Source organism: Echinops telfairi, unplaced genomic scaffold (genome assembly GCF_000313985.2).
Source record: "Echinops telfairi isolate 266 unplaced genomic scaffold, ASM31398v2 ScPeMD7_7457;HRSCAF=8495, whole genome shotgun sequence".
Lineage (NCBI taxonomy): Eukaryota > Metazoa > Chordata > Mammalia > Afrosoricida > Tenrecidae > Echinops > Echinops telfairi.
Window position 1 is genome coordinate 45,917,283 of NW_022111357.1, and position 22,067 is coordinate 45,939,349.

Here is a 22,067-nt window from a genome sequence, read left to right on the forward strand (position 1 = left end):
CCTCATGCCTCTCCCTCCCTGCCCTGCTACCCACCTCAGCCTGGTCCCAGCACTCCATACCCGTGTCTGCCTGTCTCAGTAGGCATTTCTAACCGCAGGATCTCCCCCCCGCACCCCACCCCCTACTCATCATTCTTTCCATGGGGTACCCACCAGTCTGAGACCTTCACTAACCCGTGGGTTATTGCCCGCCCCCCATCTGAATCCTAGTTTCAACCGGCCCCATCAGCTGGCCCTAGATGGGTGGCTTCTCAGCCACCTGCCTCCGCTTCCCCAACCTAACCTGGGTGGGTTCCAGTGAGAAGACAGTGTGATCGCTTCTACCCCATCTCCCGTATTTAGTAGGTGCGCAGTGTGTGTCCAGGGAATAGCCGAACATCCCCCATTTTCCCTGCCAGCCCCTGAGGCCCCAGTGGGAACCCCATCTAGAGTCAAGAAGGCAACAGGGAGAGAGGGGGTTGTCACACCAGACCTCAGAAAACTATGCCCTAACTGAGCTGGGCCACCAGGGCTGGGCTGGTGATAGGAACAGATTCAGTTACATCCAGTCCGGGCACTGGGCTTTCAGGGTTGATTGCCACCAGACCCTGTCCACCCTGCTCCTGGATAACACGCAGTGACTCTGGGTCCTGCTTTATTCAGATTTGGCAAAAGGACTCCACCAGCCGTTCCTCGCCCGCCGGGGGCCAGGGGGCCTGGGATGTTCAGGACCTCCCCCCTGTCCCAGCAGGGTGGGAGTGAGCAGGCCTGGGTGGGGTGGGAACCCTGGACCACAGCTTCTGGCTCTCCTGGAGGTGCAGCTTCTGGCTCTCCTGGAGGTGCCACTGGACAGGCCTCCCTGGGCGGTGTGGAGGCGGTGGCCACACGATGGCCAAGATTTGGGGGTCTGGTGGCGGGCAGGGCCGTCACCCGCAGTCTGAGGGGGCCGTGGGCGGCCGCCGGCTCGAGGGACTCCAGGCAGCCGGAGCCGGGGACCCAGGGCCCAGCCGGGGTGGCAGGGGCGGTGGTGGTGATGGGCGTATGGCTTGGGCGATGAGGCCAGGCAAGGCCTGCAGGGAGGTGGCCAGCGCGTCCAGGCGACTCTCCAGGGCGGCCAGGCGGCCCTCCAGGTCCTCTTGCTGGGCGTGCAGTTCAGCCACCAGGTCATACATGACGCTCTGGGTCTGGGGGAGGTAGTCGGGAGGTGGCACGTGAGGGAGCAGACAGGGCTGGGAGGAGAGCCCCTAGCCCCGGGGGGGTTCTGGCAGGATGGAGGGTCCTTGAATGCCAAGGTCTGGGCCAGCTGGCCTGGGGAGATCAAAGATGTTTGGGGCTGGGGGCTGGGGTGGCCTGAGTGGATAACTGGACACCAGCAAGCCCCACGCAAGGGTTTTCCAGATCTGGGGTTGAGTGGTCTCCACCCATTTGAGAGGGGTCTGTCTCCCTCCCCCACCTAACCTTTAAATGAAAAGTCTCCCGGCCCTGCAGGGGGGCTCCACATCCTGGAGAGGGGGTCATGGCCCTAGGAGAGATGTCTTTTTTCTGGGAAGGTTACAGGTGAGGGTCCTGGCCAAGGTGCTGGTTCTAGGGGCAGTGGGAGCAGTATATTCATCCCAAGCCACTGAGAGAAGTCCCGGGCTGATAAGGCTCAAGGTGGGGGTCCAGTGGGGGATAGTGGGGGCTCAGGGACCCGGAGTGTAACACGCAGGGACATCCTTTGTTTGGCTGGGGGAGGGGAGTGGGAGCCTGAATAGTGGCTGACAGATCTGAGGCTCATCTGGGGTGTTTCCACTGCCTAAATTGCTCCCCACAACCCAGAAAATAGAGGCCGGGCAGAAGCCAGGAGGCCCCAGGGCAGAAAGGAGCCCTTTGAGGTGATACCACTCGCTGCCAATAGGTGGCGCAAGAACCTCCAGCGTCCCCAGCCAGCTGACCCAACCACACAGGTTGAAGGGTCAGAGTGAGCCCACAGGGCAGAACTGTCCTCTGGGCTCCAGACTGCAGGTCTGGACGCGAGTAGACAGCCACATCCTTCTCCCGAGGAGCAGCGGGTGGTTTCGACCACTGACCTCAGAGTCAGCAGCCTCACCCGCTCCCCACCGGGGCTCCTTCTGGCAGGGCTGTTTCTGGGGGTGGGTGGGTGGGGGGTGGAACCCCCTCACTGACTCAGCCCAGCCTATGCCCCATGACCCAGCCTTAAGGTGACTGCTGGAGGCCCCGGGCGGTGTCTAGTCTGGGACCTCTCTGAGGTTCAGTTTTTTGAGAAAGCAGCTGTTGACATTACTCAGGTAGATTTCTGGCTTCTCTGGAACCTCTAGCTATGGTGGACCCCTGTGGGGAGGCCCGTGTCCCTAGGTGGCCCCGGTAGCACCTGCCTGCCCCATGGGTGCCAATGCCACACCCCCAACCCACCTCACCAATCGCCTGCTAGCCCTGGAGCTGCCTGCTCCACCAGTCCTGCAGCTCACCTTGGCCAGGTCAGCAAGTGTGTTGGCCTGGTCATTCAGCTTCCGCTGCTCCATCTTCACACTCCTCAGCCTGAGGACACAGGTGGGGATGAGGTGGGAGTCAGAGGAGGGCCCACAGCTCATGAGCAGGGGATGGGGTCCTTCATGCAACCCCCAAAGCATGCAGAGTGATGAGGTACAGAGTCAAGGGTCAGGCCTCTTGTGGTCCTTCCCTCCAATGGGTATGGCATGCTGGGGGTATGGGAGCTAAGGTTGGGGAGCTAGGGTGAGCCTTTACCCCCACCCCCCAAGGCCCTTGGCCTGATTCCAGCCCTCAGATCCCCCTGTCCTGAAGGGATCCCCACACTGGCCTCCAGGGTAGACATGTGCCTGCTTGCCTCTGAAGACAGACAGGGCATGCCCCATCTTCCCAGTGTACCCAGACTGCCATGCACTGACCCCCCGCGGAGCACCGGCCGACACTTACTTCTGCGCCCTGTTGGCACCCAGCGTAGCAGAGAGAAAGCACACAGCAATTTTAATCGCAGCCCAGGCAGCAGCACTTAATGGACCCCTGCCCAACTCCTGCCCTCAACCTCTGAGCACAGCCCTGGACCCTGGATGCATGAACCTGCCACCCTGCTCTGGGAAGGGCCCTGGCCTTTGGGGACACATCTGTCCTCCGTCCCCTCCCCACTTCCAACCCTGAAGGAGCCCCTGCACTGCCCTTAGCCCTGTGTCCCCAGAAAGGATGGGAGGGACAGGCCGGAAGCTGGTTAGACCAAGGTAGCAGGGCAGAGGCGAGTGGACACCTGGCTCTTGAAGTGCTGGCCCATCCAAGCTAAAGGGGTCCCCGAGGTTCAGAGGGGTGAATCTAGGGCAGTGGTTCTCAACCTGTTCATAACTGTAGCAAAAGTATAGTGATGAAGTAGCAACGAAAATAACTTTATGGTTGGGGAGGTCACCACCACATGAGGAGCTGTGTAGAACCACTGATCTAAGAGCAGGATTTGCACCTGGATCTAACACTGAAGCCTCGGCTCTGGACAGCTGCCTGTGGGGGTGGCAATATGTCCTGCCAGGGGACCACTTCCAGGGCTTGTCCCACATGTCCCAACCCTCGAACATCTGAGTTCTACTCCATGACCCCAGGTGCCAGATGCCCAGAATGGCCTCTTGGTGCTCACTCTGAGATGGCCTAGCACTGGGGACTACCCCCCCCCCCAAGTTTGGACATAGATGCTCTCAGCCTGTGGGTCAGGCTGGGGCTGAAGGAGGCCTGGAGGAGAGACCTGCTAGGACCCCCCGGCAGGCCCTTTCCTAGGGAAGTCCTTCCCAGGGAGACCATGCTGTACCCCTCAATCCACCTTCTGGTGGACTGTTTCTTCATTGCCTTCTTGCACAACATCCCCATCCTCGGACACTCCGAGTCCGGAACCTGCCGTGGCTCCCTCAGGCCTGCAGGCCAGGCCTCCTCCCATCCCCAGGCACCCGGACTTTCCCACCATGGTCCGGCTGCCCTCCGGTGCGTGCAGCATCGGATCCACCGTGCTGTTTTTACCGAGTCCCTTGGTGATTGCTTCCTGTGTGAACCTATGTTGAAATGTATCATATGTAGTTTACCGCGTGTCGATTTACTTTTATAAAACGGATTAAAAAGAAGAAAACCAAAGATGATTTTTTTTAAAAACCCCAAACACCTCACAGACAAGTGGATGCCAACTTCGAGCGGCCCTATAGGACAGGGCAGAACTGCCCCTGTGAGTTTCCAAGACTGTCATTTTTCTTCTGGGGAATAGAAAGCCAGGGACTGCTGGTGGTTTTGAACCTCAGACCTTGTGGTTGGTAGCCCAATATGTAACTACTATGCCACCAGGGCTCTGGGTGATTATTGAGGGTTATAAACCTCAGGGAGCTGCACGTCCGCTCCCTGTGAGCCACGCTACTCTGTGGTCAGGCTCCTGTACTGTCTGATGACCCTAAAGCCAAGGACCCTCGGCCTCCGGCCCCGCTGCTCCCCCCCAGCCTTGCTACCCACAGGGTCTTGTCTGCACCCAAGCATCTACTGTACTGGTGTTGGGTATGGCCTGAAGAGAAGAATTTTAAACAGCACCCCAGGATCCCAAGGAGGAGATCCACTTGAGTCTGTAATTCTCAGAACAAAGGGATGAGAGCAGAAACGAGTCAGTTCTAATCCCTCCACAGGATCAGGTCGCAAATTTAATTCCAGCTCCCTAGTAAATGTATTCGGCTTCCTCTGGAGAACAGACAACGCTCCCCATCCCTTAGACAGGAGCCTTCTAAGACTTTATTTGGGCTCATTGCTCCTGGCCTCCCTGCCCCACACCACCCCCTTGGCCGCATCTTTCCACCCAGGGGGTGGAAACTACGGGTCCCAACCAACTGCCAGCTGCCCTCGGGGTGGGACTGCGGTGAGGCCCGGCCCGTAGCCTCAGACTGCCTCCATGCTGGCTGGACACAGAAAGGAGGGTGGGAAGGGGCAGGACTTACTGATGGATGGCTTGGAGGAACTTACGCTGGTGTTTCCGAACCCGGGAATGGTCTGGCTTCCTCACCAGCCTGGTGTGTTTGTAGATGAGCCATGTCTCCCTGAGAACGTTTGCGGCCGCATTCTTCACCTGGCACAGCGAGGGGACAGTTCCTCAGGAGAGGCCTTGTCTTCCAGGAGGGCTTCCCCACCCCCACTACCCATCCCCCCATCCCCATCTCCCCTGACACAGGAGCTCAGAAATGGGCTTCGTGGCAGATGTCACAGGCGTTAGGGGCAGCCGCAGTGATGCGGATGGTGGCACAAAGGGCTTGGGTCTGGCCACGCAGTAGAGGGTGGGGTTTGGAAGCCACCCAGTGCCCGTGGCACGTGGCAGAAAAAGCAGGCAATCTGCTTCCCAACGATCACAGGCAGGGGCGCCCGAGGGAGCCGTCCCACCCTGTAACGCCTGGCGGGACTCCACGGCAGTGAGCTTGGTTTGGGGTGCTAAGTCCAATCACGTGTGTCCTGATGTGACGGCCCTGGGGTGTTGCCATAAGGTAAGTGACAGCAAGGGTTTCTGGGAGCCCCCGGAATGGAGAAGCGAGGCACAGAGTGGACACCCCCTTGGGCCTCATTAGGGGCCAGCCTTCCGGATACTTTGTGTGGGTGGGTGTTTCCCGGGGCTGCTGGGATGAAGTACCACGAGGTGGGTGGCTCTGGGGAGCTGAGATCGATTCGTCCCTCATGGTTCTGAGGCTGGAAGTCCCAATCCAGGGTGCTGGCAGGCCTGCACTGGGTGGGATCATTTGCAAAGACCCTTTGGTCCCTCTCCCCCTTGGGGTGGCCCGGGGTGTCCACGGCTTGCAGCTGACGTGGAATTCCCACACAAGGGCGCTTCCTTCTGTCTGCCTGTCTCTACTCTGGAGAAGGCCACCACTCAGGGGGGATGAGTACATCTCCCCCTCCCACTCCAGGATGTCCTCCTGTTAACCGAATGGGCAACAACCTCAGAAGAGCCTGTTTCCAAACAAGGTCACGTTCACAGGGCCCGGTGGTGACCGCAGCCTTTTTCAGGGGACGCAATTTGATCCCGACCTGTTGCCTGAGTCGAATTCTAACCCACAGACATTCCATCAGCCGGACGGGGCTGCCCCCCTTGGTTCAAACTGCCAGCCTTCTGGTCAGCAGCTGGCTGTTTAACCACTGCGCTACTAGGGGGCCGCAGTCAACCCAGAGCACCTTGGTTTCGCAGTTCCGGCCTTCAGAACTCGGACAGAAGACATTTCTGCTGCTAGAAGCCCCCGCCCCAGTATGCATGGTAATTTGCTATGGCCGATCAAGTGAACAAATGGAAGCTGGAGATGCTAGAATTTTCCAGAAAGCTCCAGAAGCTCCTGGAAAGCCCCTAGTTTGGGGCATCCATGCCTGGGTGTGCTCCAACATGTCACCTGGTCACCATGGCCAGGCTTCCTCCACGCCTCCTGGACATGAACTCTGTGAATCCACACACACTGTTCCCACCTCTGAATTGTGCATGGGAGAACTGAGGCATGGGGGCGTCTGCACGTCTAGACTTAGCCTCTCCCGGAGGGTGGGCACCTGGCCATCTCTCGAGTCCCTTTGTGCACGGTGTTGGGGGGCCTGGTAGGTACAATGGGCCTGGCTGCAGCGTCCCCCTGTCCGGGGTGTGTGGAGACGGGGGTCCTTACCCGCTTGTTGAGCTGCGTGTCCATCATGAAGTTGTGGACGTGCTTCTCAGCCTTGGTGAGCTCCAGCTTCCGGGCCACTACGGCCACCACAAGTGCTGTACAGCCGGCACCCTGCGTGCCAAGGGCAGGACTCGGATCAGTGAGCACCCCCCACCTCCAGGAAGCCTGCCCTGATTGCCCTCCACACCTGGCCTTCGTTAACAATTGAACCCTGCCTCCCTGCAGAGGATGTGCCATAAATCCCAATCCTCACGACTGACCGCTGAGCTACACCCTGGCCATCGGGGAGAAGACCGACACTGTCACGCAGATTCCATTTGAACTGGGGTCCACAATCAACGCCCCTGGGAGCGGAGGCCGGGCGATCGGAAGCGGCGTTGCACTGGGCAACCCTGCGGCGAGAGAGCTCTTTAAAGCGTTACAGAGCAGAGACGTCATGGTGGGGACGAAGGTGTGCCTGAGCCAGGCCGTGGTAGCTCTCATCACCTCGTCTGCACGGGAACGTTGGACACAGAAAAAGGAAGACCCAGAAAGATCGGTGGCTTTGGATCACGGTGCCCGAGAAGAAGATGCCATCTGCCGTGGACAAGCCTGCCCTGAAAGAAGCCCAGCCAGAGCGGCGTCTCCCAAGAGAGGACAGGGGATGTCCTGCCGGGCACTTTGGAGCTGTTGTCAGGAGACCCAGGGCCCTGCAGAGGTCATCACGTGTGGGGAAGTGGAGGCGAGGCGAAAAGAAGCCCCCTGGAGAGATGATTGGCAGCGCCCGCACCGGTGGGCTCAAGGGGAAGAACGAAGGGCAGTGGGGGGGGCAGGACCGGGCAGGGTTTCGATGGTAGGCAGGGTCTCTGTGAGCTGGCCCCGACCCATAGCACCTAACAGCAGCACAGCCACGCCCAGGGAGTCCTAGTGTCGCTGTAACCGCAAAGCTGGAATTCACCAGCTGCAGAGGGATCGTGGCCCCTGTAGGGGAGTTCCGCTCTGTCCTACGGGATCACTGTCCGTCAGTTGTCTTGAGGGCCGTGGGTTTATGCCTGTAGAGAAGGCGCTCTGGTGGCACTGGGGTTCAGGTGCTTGGCGACTAACCCACCAGTAGCTCTAAGTGAAGAAAGGCTGGCTGATCTGTCCTGTAAAGCTTCAACGGGAAGCCAAACCCATCGCTGCTGCCTTTTGGAAGCTGATGGCTCACCCGGCCTGTCCTCTGGGAGCCGTCTGCTGTTTAATGGCTCGCGCCACACAGCGTGGCCACGCATCAGAATTGAGCACATGGAACAGATGAAGGCAAAGACACGGAGAACAGATGGGAAGAGGGCGCGTGGAGACGCCAGGGACCAGGGCAGAGCCAAGAGAGGAAGCTGGCCCCGAGCACTGGCGCCCCGGTGTTGGATTTCTAGGAAAACGAATTAAGCCCCCCGGCCATACCCCCTTGCTTGCTGAACGTGAGGAGGACTTGAAGCCCCGGATGGTGAAGATGGAGGCTGACAGCCTTCACTGAGGATTACAGCTCCGTGTAAAGACCCACCGCCTCACAACTGGACCAGTAGGGAACATTGTGCTCAATGGAGGAAAGAGGGATGCCGTCAGGGATTTCATGTTGCTTGGATCCACAATCAGTGCTCCCGGAGGCAGCCGTCGAGAGCACAAAGCATACATTGCACGCGGCACATCTGCGGCACCGGACCTCTGGAGGGTGTGGGACAGCAAGGAGGAGGCTTTGACGAGAACAGCGCCTGCTCCAAGCCCTGGTATTTCAGCCGTCCCCCAGGTGTGTGAAAACTGTATGTCTGTGAAGAGTCGGAGCACTTGCATGGCGGTGCTGGGCGGGAAGCGTCAGGGGACCAAGGACGGCCACAAGGACGAGCAAAGCCGTCCGGGAAGAAGAGCGGGCAGAGAGCTCCTGAAGGCAGGCACGGTGAGACTTTGTCTCCTGTGCTTTGGACGGGTCGTCAGGGGACCAGCCCCTGAAGAAGGACAGACATCGTGCTCGGTAAAGTGGAACCGGAGCTCCCGCCCATCAAGTTCATTCTGACGCATAGCGGCCCCACAGGACGGGGTAGAACCACCCCTGTGGATTTCAGAGACTGTCAACTTCCTACAGGAATAAAAAGGCTCATCGTTCTCCCGAGGGAGGGCTGGTGGTTTCGAACTGCCAACCTTCTGGTTAGCAGCCCCCTGCGGAAACCAATCGAGGGGCAGTGACAAAGAAGGTCCTGGACAGGATGGATGGACACAGTGGCTGCAACAGGCTCAGAAAGGAACAGTGGGCAGCGCTTCCTTTAGCTGTAGGTCGGGACGCTGACAAATAACAACTAACGACTAACAACAAGCCCCCTGCACTGTGAGGTGGGGTCCAGCTGCGTCACAGCATCTCTGAGAAGCTGAGCTCCTCCACGCCCATCACCTTGGTGGACCCCCTTCTGAACGCCCGCCGCCCTGGCCCGCGCCCACGCACCATGATGCCGGTGAGCAGGCACACGCCCTTCCCGCAGTAGGTGTGCGGCACCATGTCACCGTAGCCGATGGATAGGAAGGTGATGGAGATGAGCCACATGGCGCCCAGGAAGTTGCTGGTCACCTCCTGCTTGTCGTGGTACCTGGAGGAGCCAGAGGGGTGCAGCCAGTCCATGCTGGTGTCTACCTTCATTACCCCGCGTTCCAGGGCTGGGGCAGGGGCAGCAGGGCCCCAAGTCAGTCCACCTCATAGGTGGGATCACGCCCATGGGGAGTGGACCGGTCTGGGGATGGAGGTAAGGGAGGGCTCTGCGGGGCATTGTGGGCAGTGAACCCCAGGGGTGGGGGCGGGGGCTGCAGTCCTGACCCTGAGGACTGGACACCTTTTCCCGAACACCCCTCCCACATTCTCTGCCTAACCCAGGACATCTGCCCTCCCTGGTCCTGGCCACGGGGCGGGCAGAGAGGGGCCTGGGTGCACACACTCACACACACACCACAGAGATACACACCACACACAGACAGACGGGGACACGGGTGGCCAGAGGCGCCAGAAGCGGCAGGGAGTAGAGGCACAAAGATAAGAAGATTCCAGTCAGACACCAGGATGGACTTCCCTAGCTGGGAAGGCCCAGAGGAGAGAGGGCGTGGGGAGAGAGGCTGAAGGATCATGCCCAGGACTTGAGGGAGAAGGGGAGGCAGGATGTGTGGCACCCCCAGCGCCCCAACCCTGGCCTAAGGGTTGGGTGGGGAGAGGCCTGGGGCTCTATTTTGGGGTGTGAGGTGAGCAGGCCCCACAGCCTTGAGGGGAAGGGACGGGGGTCACAGAGGGGCCTAAACTGGCCTTTTGTGACTTTACCTGGTCTGAGCCAGGTCTGGAGGGTGGCGGGAGGGTCTTGCTAGCAGAGCCTCCTGCTTTGGGCTCCAGGGTTTCTAGGTGAGGGAGAGATGGCTAACCCTACGGGGGTGGAAACTCCCTACCTGGTCTGCTATTTTGGGGTTCCTTACTTTTGGGGGAATCAGGTATCATCCCAGTGGTCCTAGGCCACCAGTGGAGGGGACAGGGAAGGCTGAGACTGAAGCTGTCCAACACAAGGCACCCAAAGGCAGGGGAGCTCTGGTGTGTGCTGCAGGGTAGGGGTGGGGGGCATGCAGGAGGCGGGGGGGGGTGGGGGTGGGGTGTGGGAGGGAGAAAGGCAGGGGGAGAACTGCAGGACAGAGCCAGGCAGGTGGGGCGTTAAGCGTTGCAGGGCTCAGAATTTAGGATTGGCTGCCCACCATCCCTACCTGTGCCCCTCTCAGTGCCAGTCCCAACCTGCCCTGGTGGTGATGGGGAGCACATGAGGAGACACCATGTCCTCTTCCTGGGAGCCCAGCATCAGATACGGCAGTTTGAGGGGTGCTGAGGTGGATCCAGCCCAGGGACCCCCAGGAACCTCAATCCCAGCACCACCTGCCTGAGGCTCTCCCAAGTGAGATCCTCCCCACTGGAGCCGCCCAGGGCCCTGGGAGGCCTGCTGGGCCCCCAGCCCCTGGAATACGCTCTGGGGAAGCCTCCTTCCTTTCCTTTTGCAGCCTGTTTCCTCATCCCTAGCGGGGTCTGCTCAGAACTGACTGGGGGACCCTGAAGGCAAGGCCGCTTACACGCAGAGTCAGCCTCCTAAGCCCTCCCATCCAGTCTCCCTTTCCGGCTTCTGGAACACACAGTGCCTGTGGCAGCCTGCCTCCCCGCCATCCAGGCAGGGGCCTACTCCACCTCTAGGCTCCAGGGACTCTGAGCCCAGCCCTGCCTCCTGTCCCTGTCCCTGCTGTGGCAGCTAATCTTAAATTCCTGGCCGACAGGTGGCGGCGGTGGCGGCTCTGCGGGTGGCCGAAGCGGCACTCACATGTTTTCCCTACGTCCATGGCAGGCGGGGGAGAAGGAGACCAGGTTACACGTTCCTGCTGTCCCTGCCGCTGCCCAGGCCAGAAGCCAGAGGCTACCCCTCCCCCCCAGAGGAGGGGCCAGAAGAGGAGGGGATGTGATGGGGAGAGGCCCCAGCAGAGGAGGGGGTAGGCTGGGGTGGGGTCAGGTGGCTAGGGACACTGGGCTGGTGGCCCAGGGAAACCAGTGATGGCTGTAGGGTCCTCAAGGTCATTAGGCGTGAAGGTCACAGAAGGTCTTGGGTTCAAGGACATGGGGGTGATGGTTGAGGGCCCTGGGGGTTCTGGGGCCAGGAGGGTGGAAGTGGCCCCAGGTGTCGGAGGTCATGGATGGACACGGAGGCCACAGGGAGCTAGAATGATGGGAAGACTCCCAGGTCCCTGGGGTCATGGGGCGCAGTGGCCTGGAAGTCATGCCCAGGCTCATCTGAGGGGGATCCCAGATGGTCTTGGGGCTCTCCAGGGGGGCTGAGAGCCCCGGCCCAGGGTTCCTGAGTTCGATGGGCTACACCAGGGACCCACATCAGGGACCCACAGCGGTGGCTCAAGAGTCCCCTGTCCCCAGGGTCATGGGCTGGACACCGGGCCACAGGGGCCCAGGGTCAGGGAGATGGCTGGCAGCCAGGGCAGCCCTGGGTCCTCGAGGGCTCAGGGCCAGGTAGGGGGAACGGCGGGGGCGCACCTCTCGCAGACGCGCACGGTCCAGGCGGCGACCACCCAGGAGGAGATGCTGAAGACCAGCAGCACGGTGCCGGGGCAAATGGTCATGAGCGTCTTCATGACGAAGCGCGTGTTGAAGGTGACCTTGTTGAGGGCGCCGATGCTGCGGCTGGAGGCGTCCGTGAAGATCTTGCTGTGCAGCAGCATGACGCGGCCCAGCAGGTAGAGGCGGAGGAACATGGGGATGGACAGCAGCACGTCCACGTCCGCCTCGGCCTCCGATGGCGTGTACGTGAAGGCCAGCCGCGCCGTCCACGTGAAGCGGTAGTGGCCGGGGACCGGGTGCACGGCGCACACCACCAGCTCCAGCGAGATGAGCAGCACCCGCTCGCAGGTCATGGCGATGCGCCAGTCGTCCGCGCCGTTGTCCACCATGAAGAGCTGCGGGGGCGGGGCAGGTGGGTCTCCACCCCGCCACCCTCCCCCGCCTAAGCAGCCCCGCATGAGAAAACTCCCCAGTCCTCCCAACGTGGGCCATCTGCTAGGTTACAAGCACCGGGGCGGGGTATCCACAAGTGTGCTCAGTTGGATGCCCCGTGATCCAGCAATTCCGCTCTGGCTGTGTGTCCGAGAGAAATGGAAATGTAGGTGTGCACAGAAGGGGGGGGGGTGCGTGTTCACACAGCACGATGTACAACCGCCGCGGCCCCAAGCACCCCTACCCTGCCATCCATACAACGACAGAACTGTTTTCCCCCAAATATGTGTGGCAAATCCTCACCCTACACCTGGGTGGTTAAGCGGCTAAGGCTTTGGGTTGGAGGTTTGAGGCTACAGGAGAAAGACGAGTCTTTCCATCCCTATAAAGACTTACAGCCCGGAAACCCACAGGGGCAGTTCGAGCCAGTCCTATAGGGTTGGAATTGACGCCATAGCAGCGAGTCGGGAGGTATGTTTTTGTGTTTTTGTTTTTAGTGGTGCCTTGAAAACAGGCTTGGCGGTCCACTTCTGGAGCTCAGAGCCTTGAACCCCCATAGATAAGGTGACCAGACGCCCCGCGTTTGGCGGGACAGTGCTGACTTTGAACAATCTTTCCTGCGTCCCGCGGCGTTTTAAAAAAGTCCCGATTTTTGGAAAGAATGCACGACAAGCTAGGGTAGACGGGTTTCGGCTGCCATGTGGCTGTTTCACCAGGATCTGAGTTTTATCAATGGTGTCCCGCTTTTGTCCCACGTTACCCATGTGAAAATCTGGTCACCTTACCCATAGAGCTTTTCTACTCTGCACGCATGGGGTCGCCAGGATGTAGAATTCACCCCATAGCAAAAGCAACAGTACCGGTGGCTGTAATCTTCAGTCCATATGGTGCTCTCTGTTATGCTAACCGGGCCCTTATTAGTGCTGGGTCATACCGTCCTAACTAACCACGTTTGAGATCTAAACGGAGCTGCTGAGGCACCGACATAAGAACAGATGGAAGAAGAGACGCTGCAAAGAGACCAAGACTTTTCCTGAGAGAGACAGACAGACAGGCTTCTTCTAGAGCTGGTGGCCTGGATTCAGACTCCTCAACGGCCAGGGAAGACGTTTCTCTTTTCGCAGGTCCACCCACGTGCAGGCCTGTCGTAGCAGCGCTAGCTAACACACGGACAACACAAGCCACCAAGAAGCCCGCTCTGGAAGGAGAAACCAGAAACTACCTTCCAAGGTAGTAAATTTCCCCGGTTTCCAACACGTCACCATTTAAACTTAAAAGCATAGTGTGGCGTATCCTCAAATGTCTAACCATCACATTAACGTGTGACCCAGCAGTTCCACTCCTGGGTTGATGCTCAACTGAAAGGACAACCCACATCCGCGCATAGTTTCATACACGCGTGTTTACAGAAGCATGAGTCACCCGGCTGGAAGTGGAAACAACTGTGGGTCTCTTTGTGGACGGGAGGATATGCACAATGTGGTCGATCCCCCCAGCGATATTATTCAGCCAGGAGGAGCAATAAGTCCTGATGTGTGACACTACGTGGATGAACCTTGAAAACATCGTGCCGAGTGAAAGAAGCCAGACCCAGAAGTATGGTCCCACTAAGATGCTGATCTAGACTAAGAAAACGCATAGACAAAGTAGATTAGTGGTCGCCTGAGTCTTGGGACTCCATTCGTCTGCCACTTTGTCATACGGTGGCTTGTGTGCGGCTGTGATTCTGGAAGCCAGGCCACTGGTATTTCAAATACCACCAGCAGGGTGACCCCGGGTGGACACACTTCAGCAGAGCTTCCAAACTAAAAGCAAACTACAGAGAAAGAATCGAGCTAAAAACAAACTACAGAGAAAGGATCGGCTGTCTACTTCTGAGGAGCTAGCCACGGAAAACGTTCTGACTAACAGTGGTGCATTCTGACAGAGAAGCCCCTCCGGTTGGGAAGCGCTCAAAATATGACTGGGGAAGGGCTGCCTCCTGGCTGCAGGGATGGCATTAGCGGTGCGCGTAAAGTAAGGCTTTCAGAATCTTCATTTGCGGATACAGCCCTGACTCAAAATGAGAAGCAACAGCTGAAAATATCCATCACTACTCAGAACACAGAATATACGAAGTAATAATGTGGGAAGATTAGCAGTCGTCAAAGAGGAAATAGAACAGAAAAAGATCAGGATGTGAGGCATGAGTGAGTTAAGATGGACTGGTATGGGCCATTATGACTTAGACATGGTCTGATGTACTACGTCGTGTCTGGCAAATTCGAGCGAAATGACGTCACGTTCAACATTAAAAAGAGTTTTCCCAAGGTCTCTCTTGAATTCCAGTTTTGAAATAGGACAATATTTATATACCTGTAAAGAAGACCAGTTAATACAACTGTGATTCAAATTTATGCATCCTCATTAAAGCCAGTGATGAAGAAATTGAAGAATTCCACCAATTTCTTCGGTCGGAAATTGACCAAATATGGAATCGCGCGGCACTGATAATGCCCGGTGATTGGAAAGCAGACATTAGGAACAAAGAGAAAGGGGCAATGGTTGGGAAACCTGCCTTTCCTGACGCAACAAGAGCTGTCAATCACACGATAGGCCCTCCCAGGACTAACAACTGCTTCACTGCAAATACATTTTTTTCAGCAACATAAATGGTAACTCAGCATACACATGGACCTTGCCGAATGGAACACTGAGGGACCAGCTTGTGCACATCTGTGGGAAGAGACCAGCCGAGAAGCTCAGTACCGTTAGCCATAACTGGCCCAGCCATAGCTACCAAGTAACCCATTCATTGGTCATGTGCAAGTTCAGGTTGAAGCTGAAGCAAATTCAAACCAGTCCTTGAGAGCCAGCCTACCACCTTGGACCTATCCCACCTGAAGCTGGAGCACATCGCAAACACGGGTCAGGCGCACTGAACATGAATGAGCCGAGTCCAGAGCAGGTGGGGGATGACTTCAAGAGCGTCCCACACGAAGAGAGCAAAGGGTCATTTTTAAAAAGACAGGAAGGAAAGAAAAGCTCACCGTGGCTGGCAGAAGAGACTCCGGCCCTTGCTCTTGAATGAAGAGTAGCCAAAGTGAACAATCAAATCACGAAGTAAAAAACAAACAAATGAACAAACACTGAATGGAGACGTGTGCAAGGCAGCTTGAGCAGTCAGAGGACAAGCCCAAGAATGAAATGTGCAAAGTGGCGAAAGAAAGGGGAAGCAGACGCGTGGCGCATGTCTCAAGCTAAAAGAACTAAGAAACCATTCAAGCCTCAAGTTTCGGTTTTGAAGGATTTTACCCGGTGCTGGCAAAAAATGCTGAAAATCTCGTGGACCGCCCAGAGGACAAACAGATCTGTCTTGGAAGAAGCACAGCCAGGGTGCTCCTTAGAGGCGAGGATGCAGAGACTTTGGGCATGTGGTCAGGAGAGACCCGTCCCTGGAGAAGGACATCGTGCTCAGAAGAGGGGCAGCAAACAAGAGGAAGGCCTTCCAGGAGATGGATCGACCTGCCCCCACAACAACGTGTTCAGGCAAAGGAACAAGGGGGAGCGTGGTGCGGGACCGGCAGGGCTTGGTTCTGCTGTGCGTATGGGTTGCTATGGGTCGGGACCCCCTTGGTGGCACCTAGCAACAAAAGCAGATGGGTGAAATCTTGAACAACACCAGACGCATCTAAGGAGGTCAGAAAGAACGCAGAGTCATGTCCCCAAAGAGCTGGTCAGCACCCGGAGGGGCATAGAAATAAGAACTGAGGGTACTGAAGGAAGAAGTCCACGCTGCCCGGAAGGCACTGGTGAAAAACTAAGGCTCCAGGCATTGACTGGACACCCGCTGAAATGGCTCAAAAAACTGACCCGCACTGGAAGTACACACTGGTCCCTGCCAAGAAATTTGGAAGACAGTCACCTGGCCAAGAGGTCGGAAGAGATTCATTTGAGTGTCCGTTCCAAAGAAAGGTGACTCAGCAGAATGTGGAAATGAGTGGACAATGCCGTTCATATCACATGCAAGTCAAACTTTGCTAAAGATAATTCCCAAACGGTTGCAGCAGAACATCAGTGGGGAGCTGCCAGAAACTCACCCTGCAGTCGGATGAGGATATGCCAGGAGGGTTAGTTACCCTTGCTGAAGTCAGCCAGAGGGTCCCAGAAAGATGTTTCCTTGGGTCTTATTGACTATGCCAACACAGGAGGTGACGGTAAAGAATGGGAATTCCAGAACTGTGCTCATGGACACGGGACCAAGAGGGAGCCCTTCTAACCGAACAAGGGGCTATGGTGAGGTTTGAAATCAGGAGAGGTGTGTGTCGGGGCTGTAGCCGTTCAGTCTTATTCAATCTGGATGCTGAGCAAAAAACAAGAAAGACGATCTGAAGAAGAATGTGACATCAGGCTTGGAAGAATGTTCCTGAACAACCAGTGATATGCAGAGGATACACCTTTGATTGCTGACACTGTAGAGGACTCGAAGCATTGACTGAGGAAGATCAAGAATAGAAGCTTCTTCAGTATGGGTTATAATTCACTGTAAAGAAACATTTTTTTAAATCTTCACAATTGGACCAGTCGTTTTCATTTCTCTTGGGCACATCCTCCGGAGCGGAACTGCTGGCTGTGCGGCATCCACCGGAGCGGTGCTCCCCGCTGTGGTGGACAGTTGCTATGAGTCAGAACTGACTGGACGGCCCCTAGCAACCCAAGCCCCTGCAGGGAAGGATGGCTCAGGCCTGGCAGCCCCGGAGAAGGCCACCCACTCGCGAGCGAGGCCAGGCGCAGCCAGGTGCTAAGACCAAACTGGAAGAGGGCAGGGGGTGCTGATCATTGCCACCTAGACCAGAGTTCAAGTCCTGGCTCTGTCATTCGGGGCACCCCTGGGCAGCAGCTGCCCCTCTTGGGGCCTCCGTTTCTCCCTCTGTAAGGCCGAGGGTGACAGTGCAGCCCAACTGTGACGTGGCTGTTGTGCATTGCAGTTGAGGTGACCCCAATCCCTGGCCACCCTGTGTTCTCAGCGTGGTAGCATTGCCCCAGGAGGTTTGGGGTGGGACCTTTCACAAGAGATCTCAGGGTCTTCCTCGCAGGGCCCCTCTGGGTAGTTCACACGACCCAGGGACTAAGGCACAGTTATCTCCTTAATTTTCTGATGTGTCATTTTAAAACGAATAACAACGAAGGGATTCTAAAATAAGAAAAAGGGGGTGGGGCGCCGCATCCTTCCAACGTGTCGTGACTACTTGGGCTTAGTGGTTACCATGGGGGAGGGGGGAGGGGGGGAGGACGATGGGGGATGTGAAAACCACTGCCAAAAAAACCAAAACCCAGCACAGTCTTGAAGGCCATTCCTTCTAGCGGCACACCCCGCCCACGCGCTTGAGTGATCGGAGCTGAACACTGGCATGCTGCCCGGGACAGGTGGGGGCGTCCCCTGTTCCCTGTGGGCTGTGAGAGACCCAGGGGGTGTCTGGGCCTGGAACTACAGCCAGACGAGCGAGGCTGCAGGAGAAAGCCTCTTTCTCAGGAGCACAGGTTGAGGCTGGTTCCGCGGTGGCGGACGAAGCACCGGAGGTGCTGTCTCTGAGGATGTGGCTGTTTGCCTCGCCAGGGGCTTTTCTGCATTTCGTTCCAAGGTTTAAAATATCACATTTAAATAGTATTGGGCCTGATGACTGCGTTCTTGGCACCCCCTGGTATTTTGTGCCTGCGGCTCAGTGCCTCTCACCTACCTTGGTTCCAGCCCCAACCAGGTGTCCTGTTGGAAGCCTGGCGGGTGGAGGGCTGAGGGGGCTGGGTTATGCCTGTGCCAGACAGGGGGCTTGCTTTTCAGCCTCTCAGAAGGACAGCTCGGTGCTCTGTTTCGCCTGGAAGCTTACTGGGATGTAATTCACTGTCCATCTAGTTCCCCCATTTAAAGTCGCGTTTACAAGACTGCGGGCAGCCACCGCCTCGGTCTCAGTCCAGAACCCAGGAACTAGGGAGCACCCTGTGCCCTTTCCCTAGATTTGCTGTTGTTGCTGTAGTACCGTGGGTCGATTCTGACTCAAAGCGTCCGTCCCTAGAGGGTGCAGGAGACCCGCCCTCAGAGCTTTCCCAGGGGTGCAGTCGCCCGGGGTTTTCTCCCCAAAGCCACTGATGGGTTTCAACTGCCGACCTTTCGATGAGCAGCCGAATGCCCCCCAAGCCCTAGGCAGCCTCTCCTCTACTTTCTGTCTTCCTGGGCATGCCTGTTCTGGGTTTTGGCCCCCCCGCCCCCGCCCCCCGTGGAATCACGTACCATGTGACCGTGGGTGCCTGGTTTCTCCGAACAAGTTCCCTAGCTCATCCATGGGTGGCCTGCACAAGGGGGGCTTCAAACAGTTACAGGAAAAAAAACCCTTCTCTTCTCATTCCACTTCCCCACGAACCTTCTGAAGCCCTCGCGTATGAGTACTTTACTGGATGGTGTCCCTGAAAAGACAAGCGGCCCTTCTACCCTCTGGAGTCACGGATGTGACCTGTTTGGGAAAAGGCTTTCTCCTTGGAGCAGTCAGCAGTTAATTTAAGTGCCGTCACACTGCAACCACGCCCCCTGCCACTGAGTCAACCCTACACACAGTTTCCGAGACGATCCATCTTTACGGAAGCAGACAGCCTCCTAGGCCTCCTGAGGAGCGGCTGGTGGGTTTGAACCACTGATTTGTAGTTAGCCACCCAACTTGTCACCGCCACGCCACCAGGGCTCCAAGCCCCATCCCTTCTGAGGTAGGTCTTAGACACAGGGAGGAAGGGAGGCAGAAGCCGAGGCTAGCAGGGGAGGAGAAGTGCCCGTGAAAGCCAGGGACCTGGGGTGCATTCTGACTCCTGGCGACCCCGTGTGCAGAGTGCGGAGCAGCTCCTGATGTTCGTCGGTCGTAGGTAACCAGGCCTCTCTTCTGAGGCACGTCCATAGGTAACCAGGCCTCTCTTCTGAGGCACGTCCAGGTGGATCCCAGCCCCGGAAGTCAGTGCTTTGACCACTGGGGCCCCCCGGTGGCTGATGCGTGACGAGGCACAGACCAGCCAAGGCACCCAAGGGCCTTGGATGCATCTGGTGGCGATGGTGTTTCCATTTTTTGGTGGTTGGTGGTGTGTTTGTCCCACTGCTATTTTCCGGCTGAGTAAGATTCCACTGCGTGGGATCTATCACGCACGGGGTGAATTCATTAAATGTTTGACTAAATATGGCAGGCTGATTTTTAAGTTGGTAACTCAATATGGCCCCGGGAAGGAGGTTCTAAACAGCCAAGCGGCCCTTGGCCAGAAAATGGTTCCCCATCCCTGGTATGGATGGCCCCGTCATGTGGACCCATTGATCCGTTATGGGACACGTGGGCTGTGTGAGCGGTGCCGTCACCAACATTTGTGCACCCGTTTCTGTGTGGACCTAGGTTTTTAGTGTTTGCGGTGCGGGGGGGTGGGTGGGAGGGTCTAGATCACCAGAAGTGGAATTGCTAGGTCACCCGGTAACTGGTACTCAGCTGTTTCCTCTGCAGGGACTACCCACTTCCACACGGCCCACCTTCCAGCTCAGACCCGGTATCCCCGGGTGTCAGGCCCCAACGGCCCTGAAGGTCCCTGAGGTGCCTCTTCTCTACATCCTGTCTCCCTACCACGTGGCAGTTCCTCAGGGTCAGGGGCCCAAGGCCAGAGGTCAACAGCCTCATGGCTTCCCATCCCTGAGGTGGCCCCTGGTGGCACCAGGCAGGCACAAGCATAACTGGCATCTCCCTGACATTCCCTGAACCCAGCAGGACAGATTTCCAGGTGTGCACTAAGCCTGTCCCGCCCTGGGGTCCCATCAGCCACGGGAGCCTGTCAGTGACCGACACTGGTTTCCACAGCTGCAGCGTCTTGGAAGACCCCAGGGTTTTCATAACGACTCTGCTGCTGGCCTGGTGCACCAGCGCCCCTCTGAAAGCTGCCCCCAACCCCTGCCACCCATCCTCATCTTCACATCATCTCTGATGAAGAAGACACAGCCCCTCATCCCAAGGCAGTTGGCTCTGACTTACTGGGGAGCCCGTGCCAATTCCAGGGACCCCGTGGGGCTTGCAAGGCTGTGGCCTTCCAGAAGCGGACAGCCAGGCCTTTCTTGCATGGCTCCTCTGGGAGGGTTCAACCCACCACCCTTTGGGCTAGCAGCTGGGTGCCTAACCACATGCCACCCAGGGGCACCTCAGGGCTCATCAGAGAGCTCCAAAGTATGTGTGAGCATGGAGGCCGCCATGGCTTTTTAAACAGCGTTTCTTTGTCTGGTCTGAAAGGCCCGGGGATGGGCTTTGGGCGCCGGCCGCCCCTGGCCCCGGGGAACTAACCTGGATCTCCCGGGCATGGTACAGGACGACGAGGCCCAGCAGGATGATGGTGGAGAAGCTGATGAGGCATTTCAGAGCGAACGAGTACAGGGACTCCTAGGCAGAGAGAGCAGATGGACGGACGGATGGGTAGATACTGGAGGAGCCCCACCCTGAGCCCCAGCTTCTTCCCCTGGCAAAGTGGGGCGGGGGTGGGGTCCGGCTGGGAGACAGGGCTATGCCTCCATCTCCCTCGGCTGAGGCCAGTGGGTGGCGAGAGCTTGGTCCGGGTGGGGACGAGGACGAAGCTGGTCAGAGGAACTGTGTCATCATTCTTTGGGCAATATGAACGCCCTTCACAGTTTAGATGGCCTGGTCATCTCTGTCCCTGGTCCTTCTCAGCTTGTGCAGCCCAGACTTCCTGGGCCCGTCCTGGTTTCTAAGACCTGGCCCCCTCTGGCCCCTGCGGCTGCAGGGCTTCAAAGCATGATGCTGGCAGGCCCGGCAGAGCAGCACTCCACAGGACCCGAGGCTGACTCAGTTCTGATCCCTGGCCTGCCCTGGGGTGACCAGTGCCCTCCCAGTTCCAACCCCAGGCTGAGTGCTCTTGGAAAGGGATAGAAATCCTTTCCCTGCCCCCTCCCTTCTTTCCCGGCCCCACCCCATCCTATACCCAATCTTAGCAGCTTGTCCTGGGGGACAACCCCTCCTGTAGGTCAGAAGGTGAGGTTGGGGCCCTCCTTCTCCATCTTGGCTTCAGGAGGTGGCATGGGGAAGAGTCCAGCACTCTCCCACCCACAGCCCCCACCTGCCTCTCTCATTGGGCCATCAGGGCCCCTAATCCCAAGCCCAAGGGACTGTGGGGAAGTGAAGCAGGTTCTGCAGAGGCCCTGGGGGTACCCCAGAAACAGGGCATGGAGTGGTGCCTACCTTGGTGTAGACGCCCCAGGACAGCTCCGTCTCGGTCACCATGACAACGATGCCAAACATGCCAAAGATGAGTGCATAGTCACTGAGCCGTTTCCGCTTCTCGAAGAGGGCCCTCCGGTGGCCCAGGCGGTGGCCTGCATTCGGGGGCCTCCCCGAATGCCCCCGCCCGCCCTCCTCCTCTTCCTCCTCCTCATTGTCCTCCTCCTCCTCCTCCTCCTCCTCGTCCTGCCCCAGGGGACTGCTGGGGGAGGGCCGGGCCAGCTCGTTCTTGTCCACGACCACCTGCAGGCCTGGGCTGGGCAGGGGCTGCGGGGCACGGCCAGCCTCAGGGTCCACAGGATCTCGGCCCAGGGCCCCCGGCCCGCTGCCCAGCGGCTGCCCCACACTGCCATTGTGGCTGTGGCTGCTCATGACTATCTGGGGGGCGGCGTCGGGCTGGCTGCAGGCCACCCGGGGCCCAGCATGGCGCAGTGGCTGGGCTCCCGTGCCGACCTGCAGAAGGACAGGGGGACGCCGTTAAGACACCAGAAGCCACCCAGGACCTTGCTGACTGAACCCAGAGGTAGAGACCATCAGCACAGAGGTGTGCCATTCCAGAAACACCCCTGGTCAGCCTCCCTGCGCAAAGCCCGCCTGGGACTCCCCAGCCCCACCACGCAAAGTCAAACTCTGGGCAGTGACCAAGTGGCCTTCTTGTCC

General features: G+C 58.1%; 1 protein-coding gene across 3 annotated transcripts; it reads right to left on the reverse strand.

The window, feature by feature from the left end:
* Positions 1-801: 801 nt before the first annotated feature.
* On the reverse strand, positions 802-21,857 carry KCNN1 (potassium calcium-activated channel subfamily N member 1). 3 transcript variants are annotated; one of them, XM_045299025.1, is made up of 10 exons: positions 21,369-21,857; positions 20,460-20,555; positions 11,680-12,098; positions 10,961-10,969; positions 9,076-9,217; positions 6,627-6,737; positions 4,938-5,065; positions 2,914-2,922; positions 2,448-2,517; positions 802-1,163 (listed from the first exon to the last, which is right to left on the reverse strand). In XM_045299025.1, the coding sequence occupies exons 1-10, from the start codon at positions 21,777-21,779 to the stop codon at positions 906-908; spliced, it is 1,653 nt and encodes a 550-aa protein (XP_045154960.1). In that variant the 5' UTR covers positions 21,780-21,857; the 3' UTR covers positions 802-905. The 3 variants fall into 3 exon arrangements, with proteins under 3 accessions (XP_045154960.1, XP_004697856.1, XP_045154961.1); XM_004697799.4 differs by lacking the exon at positions 10,961-10,969; XM_045299026.1 differs by lacking the exons at positions 2,914-2,922; positions 10,961-10,969.
* Between the last annotated feature and the right edge of the window lie 210 nt (positions 21,858-22,067).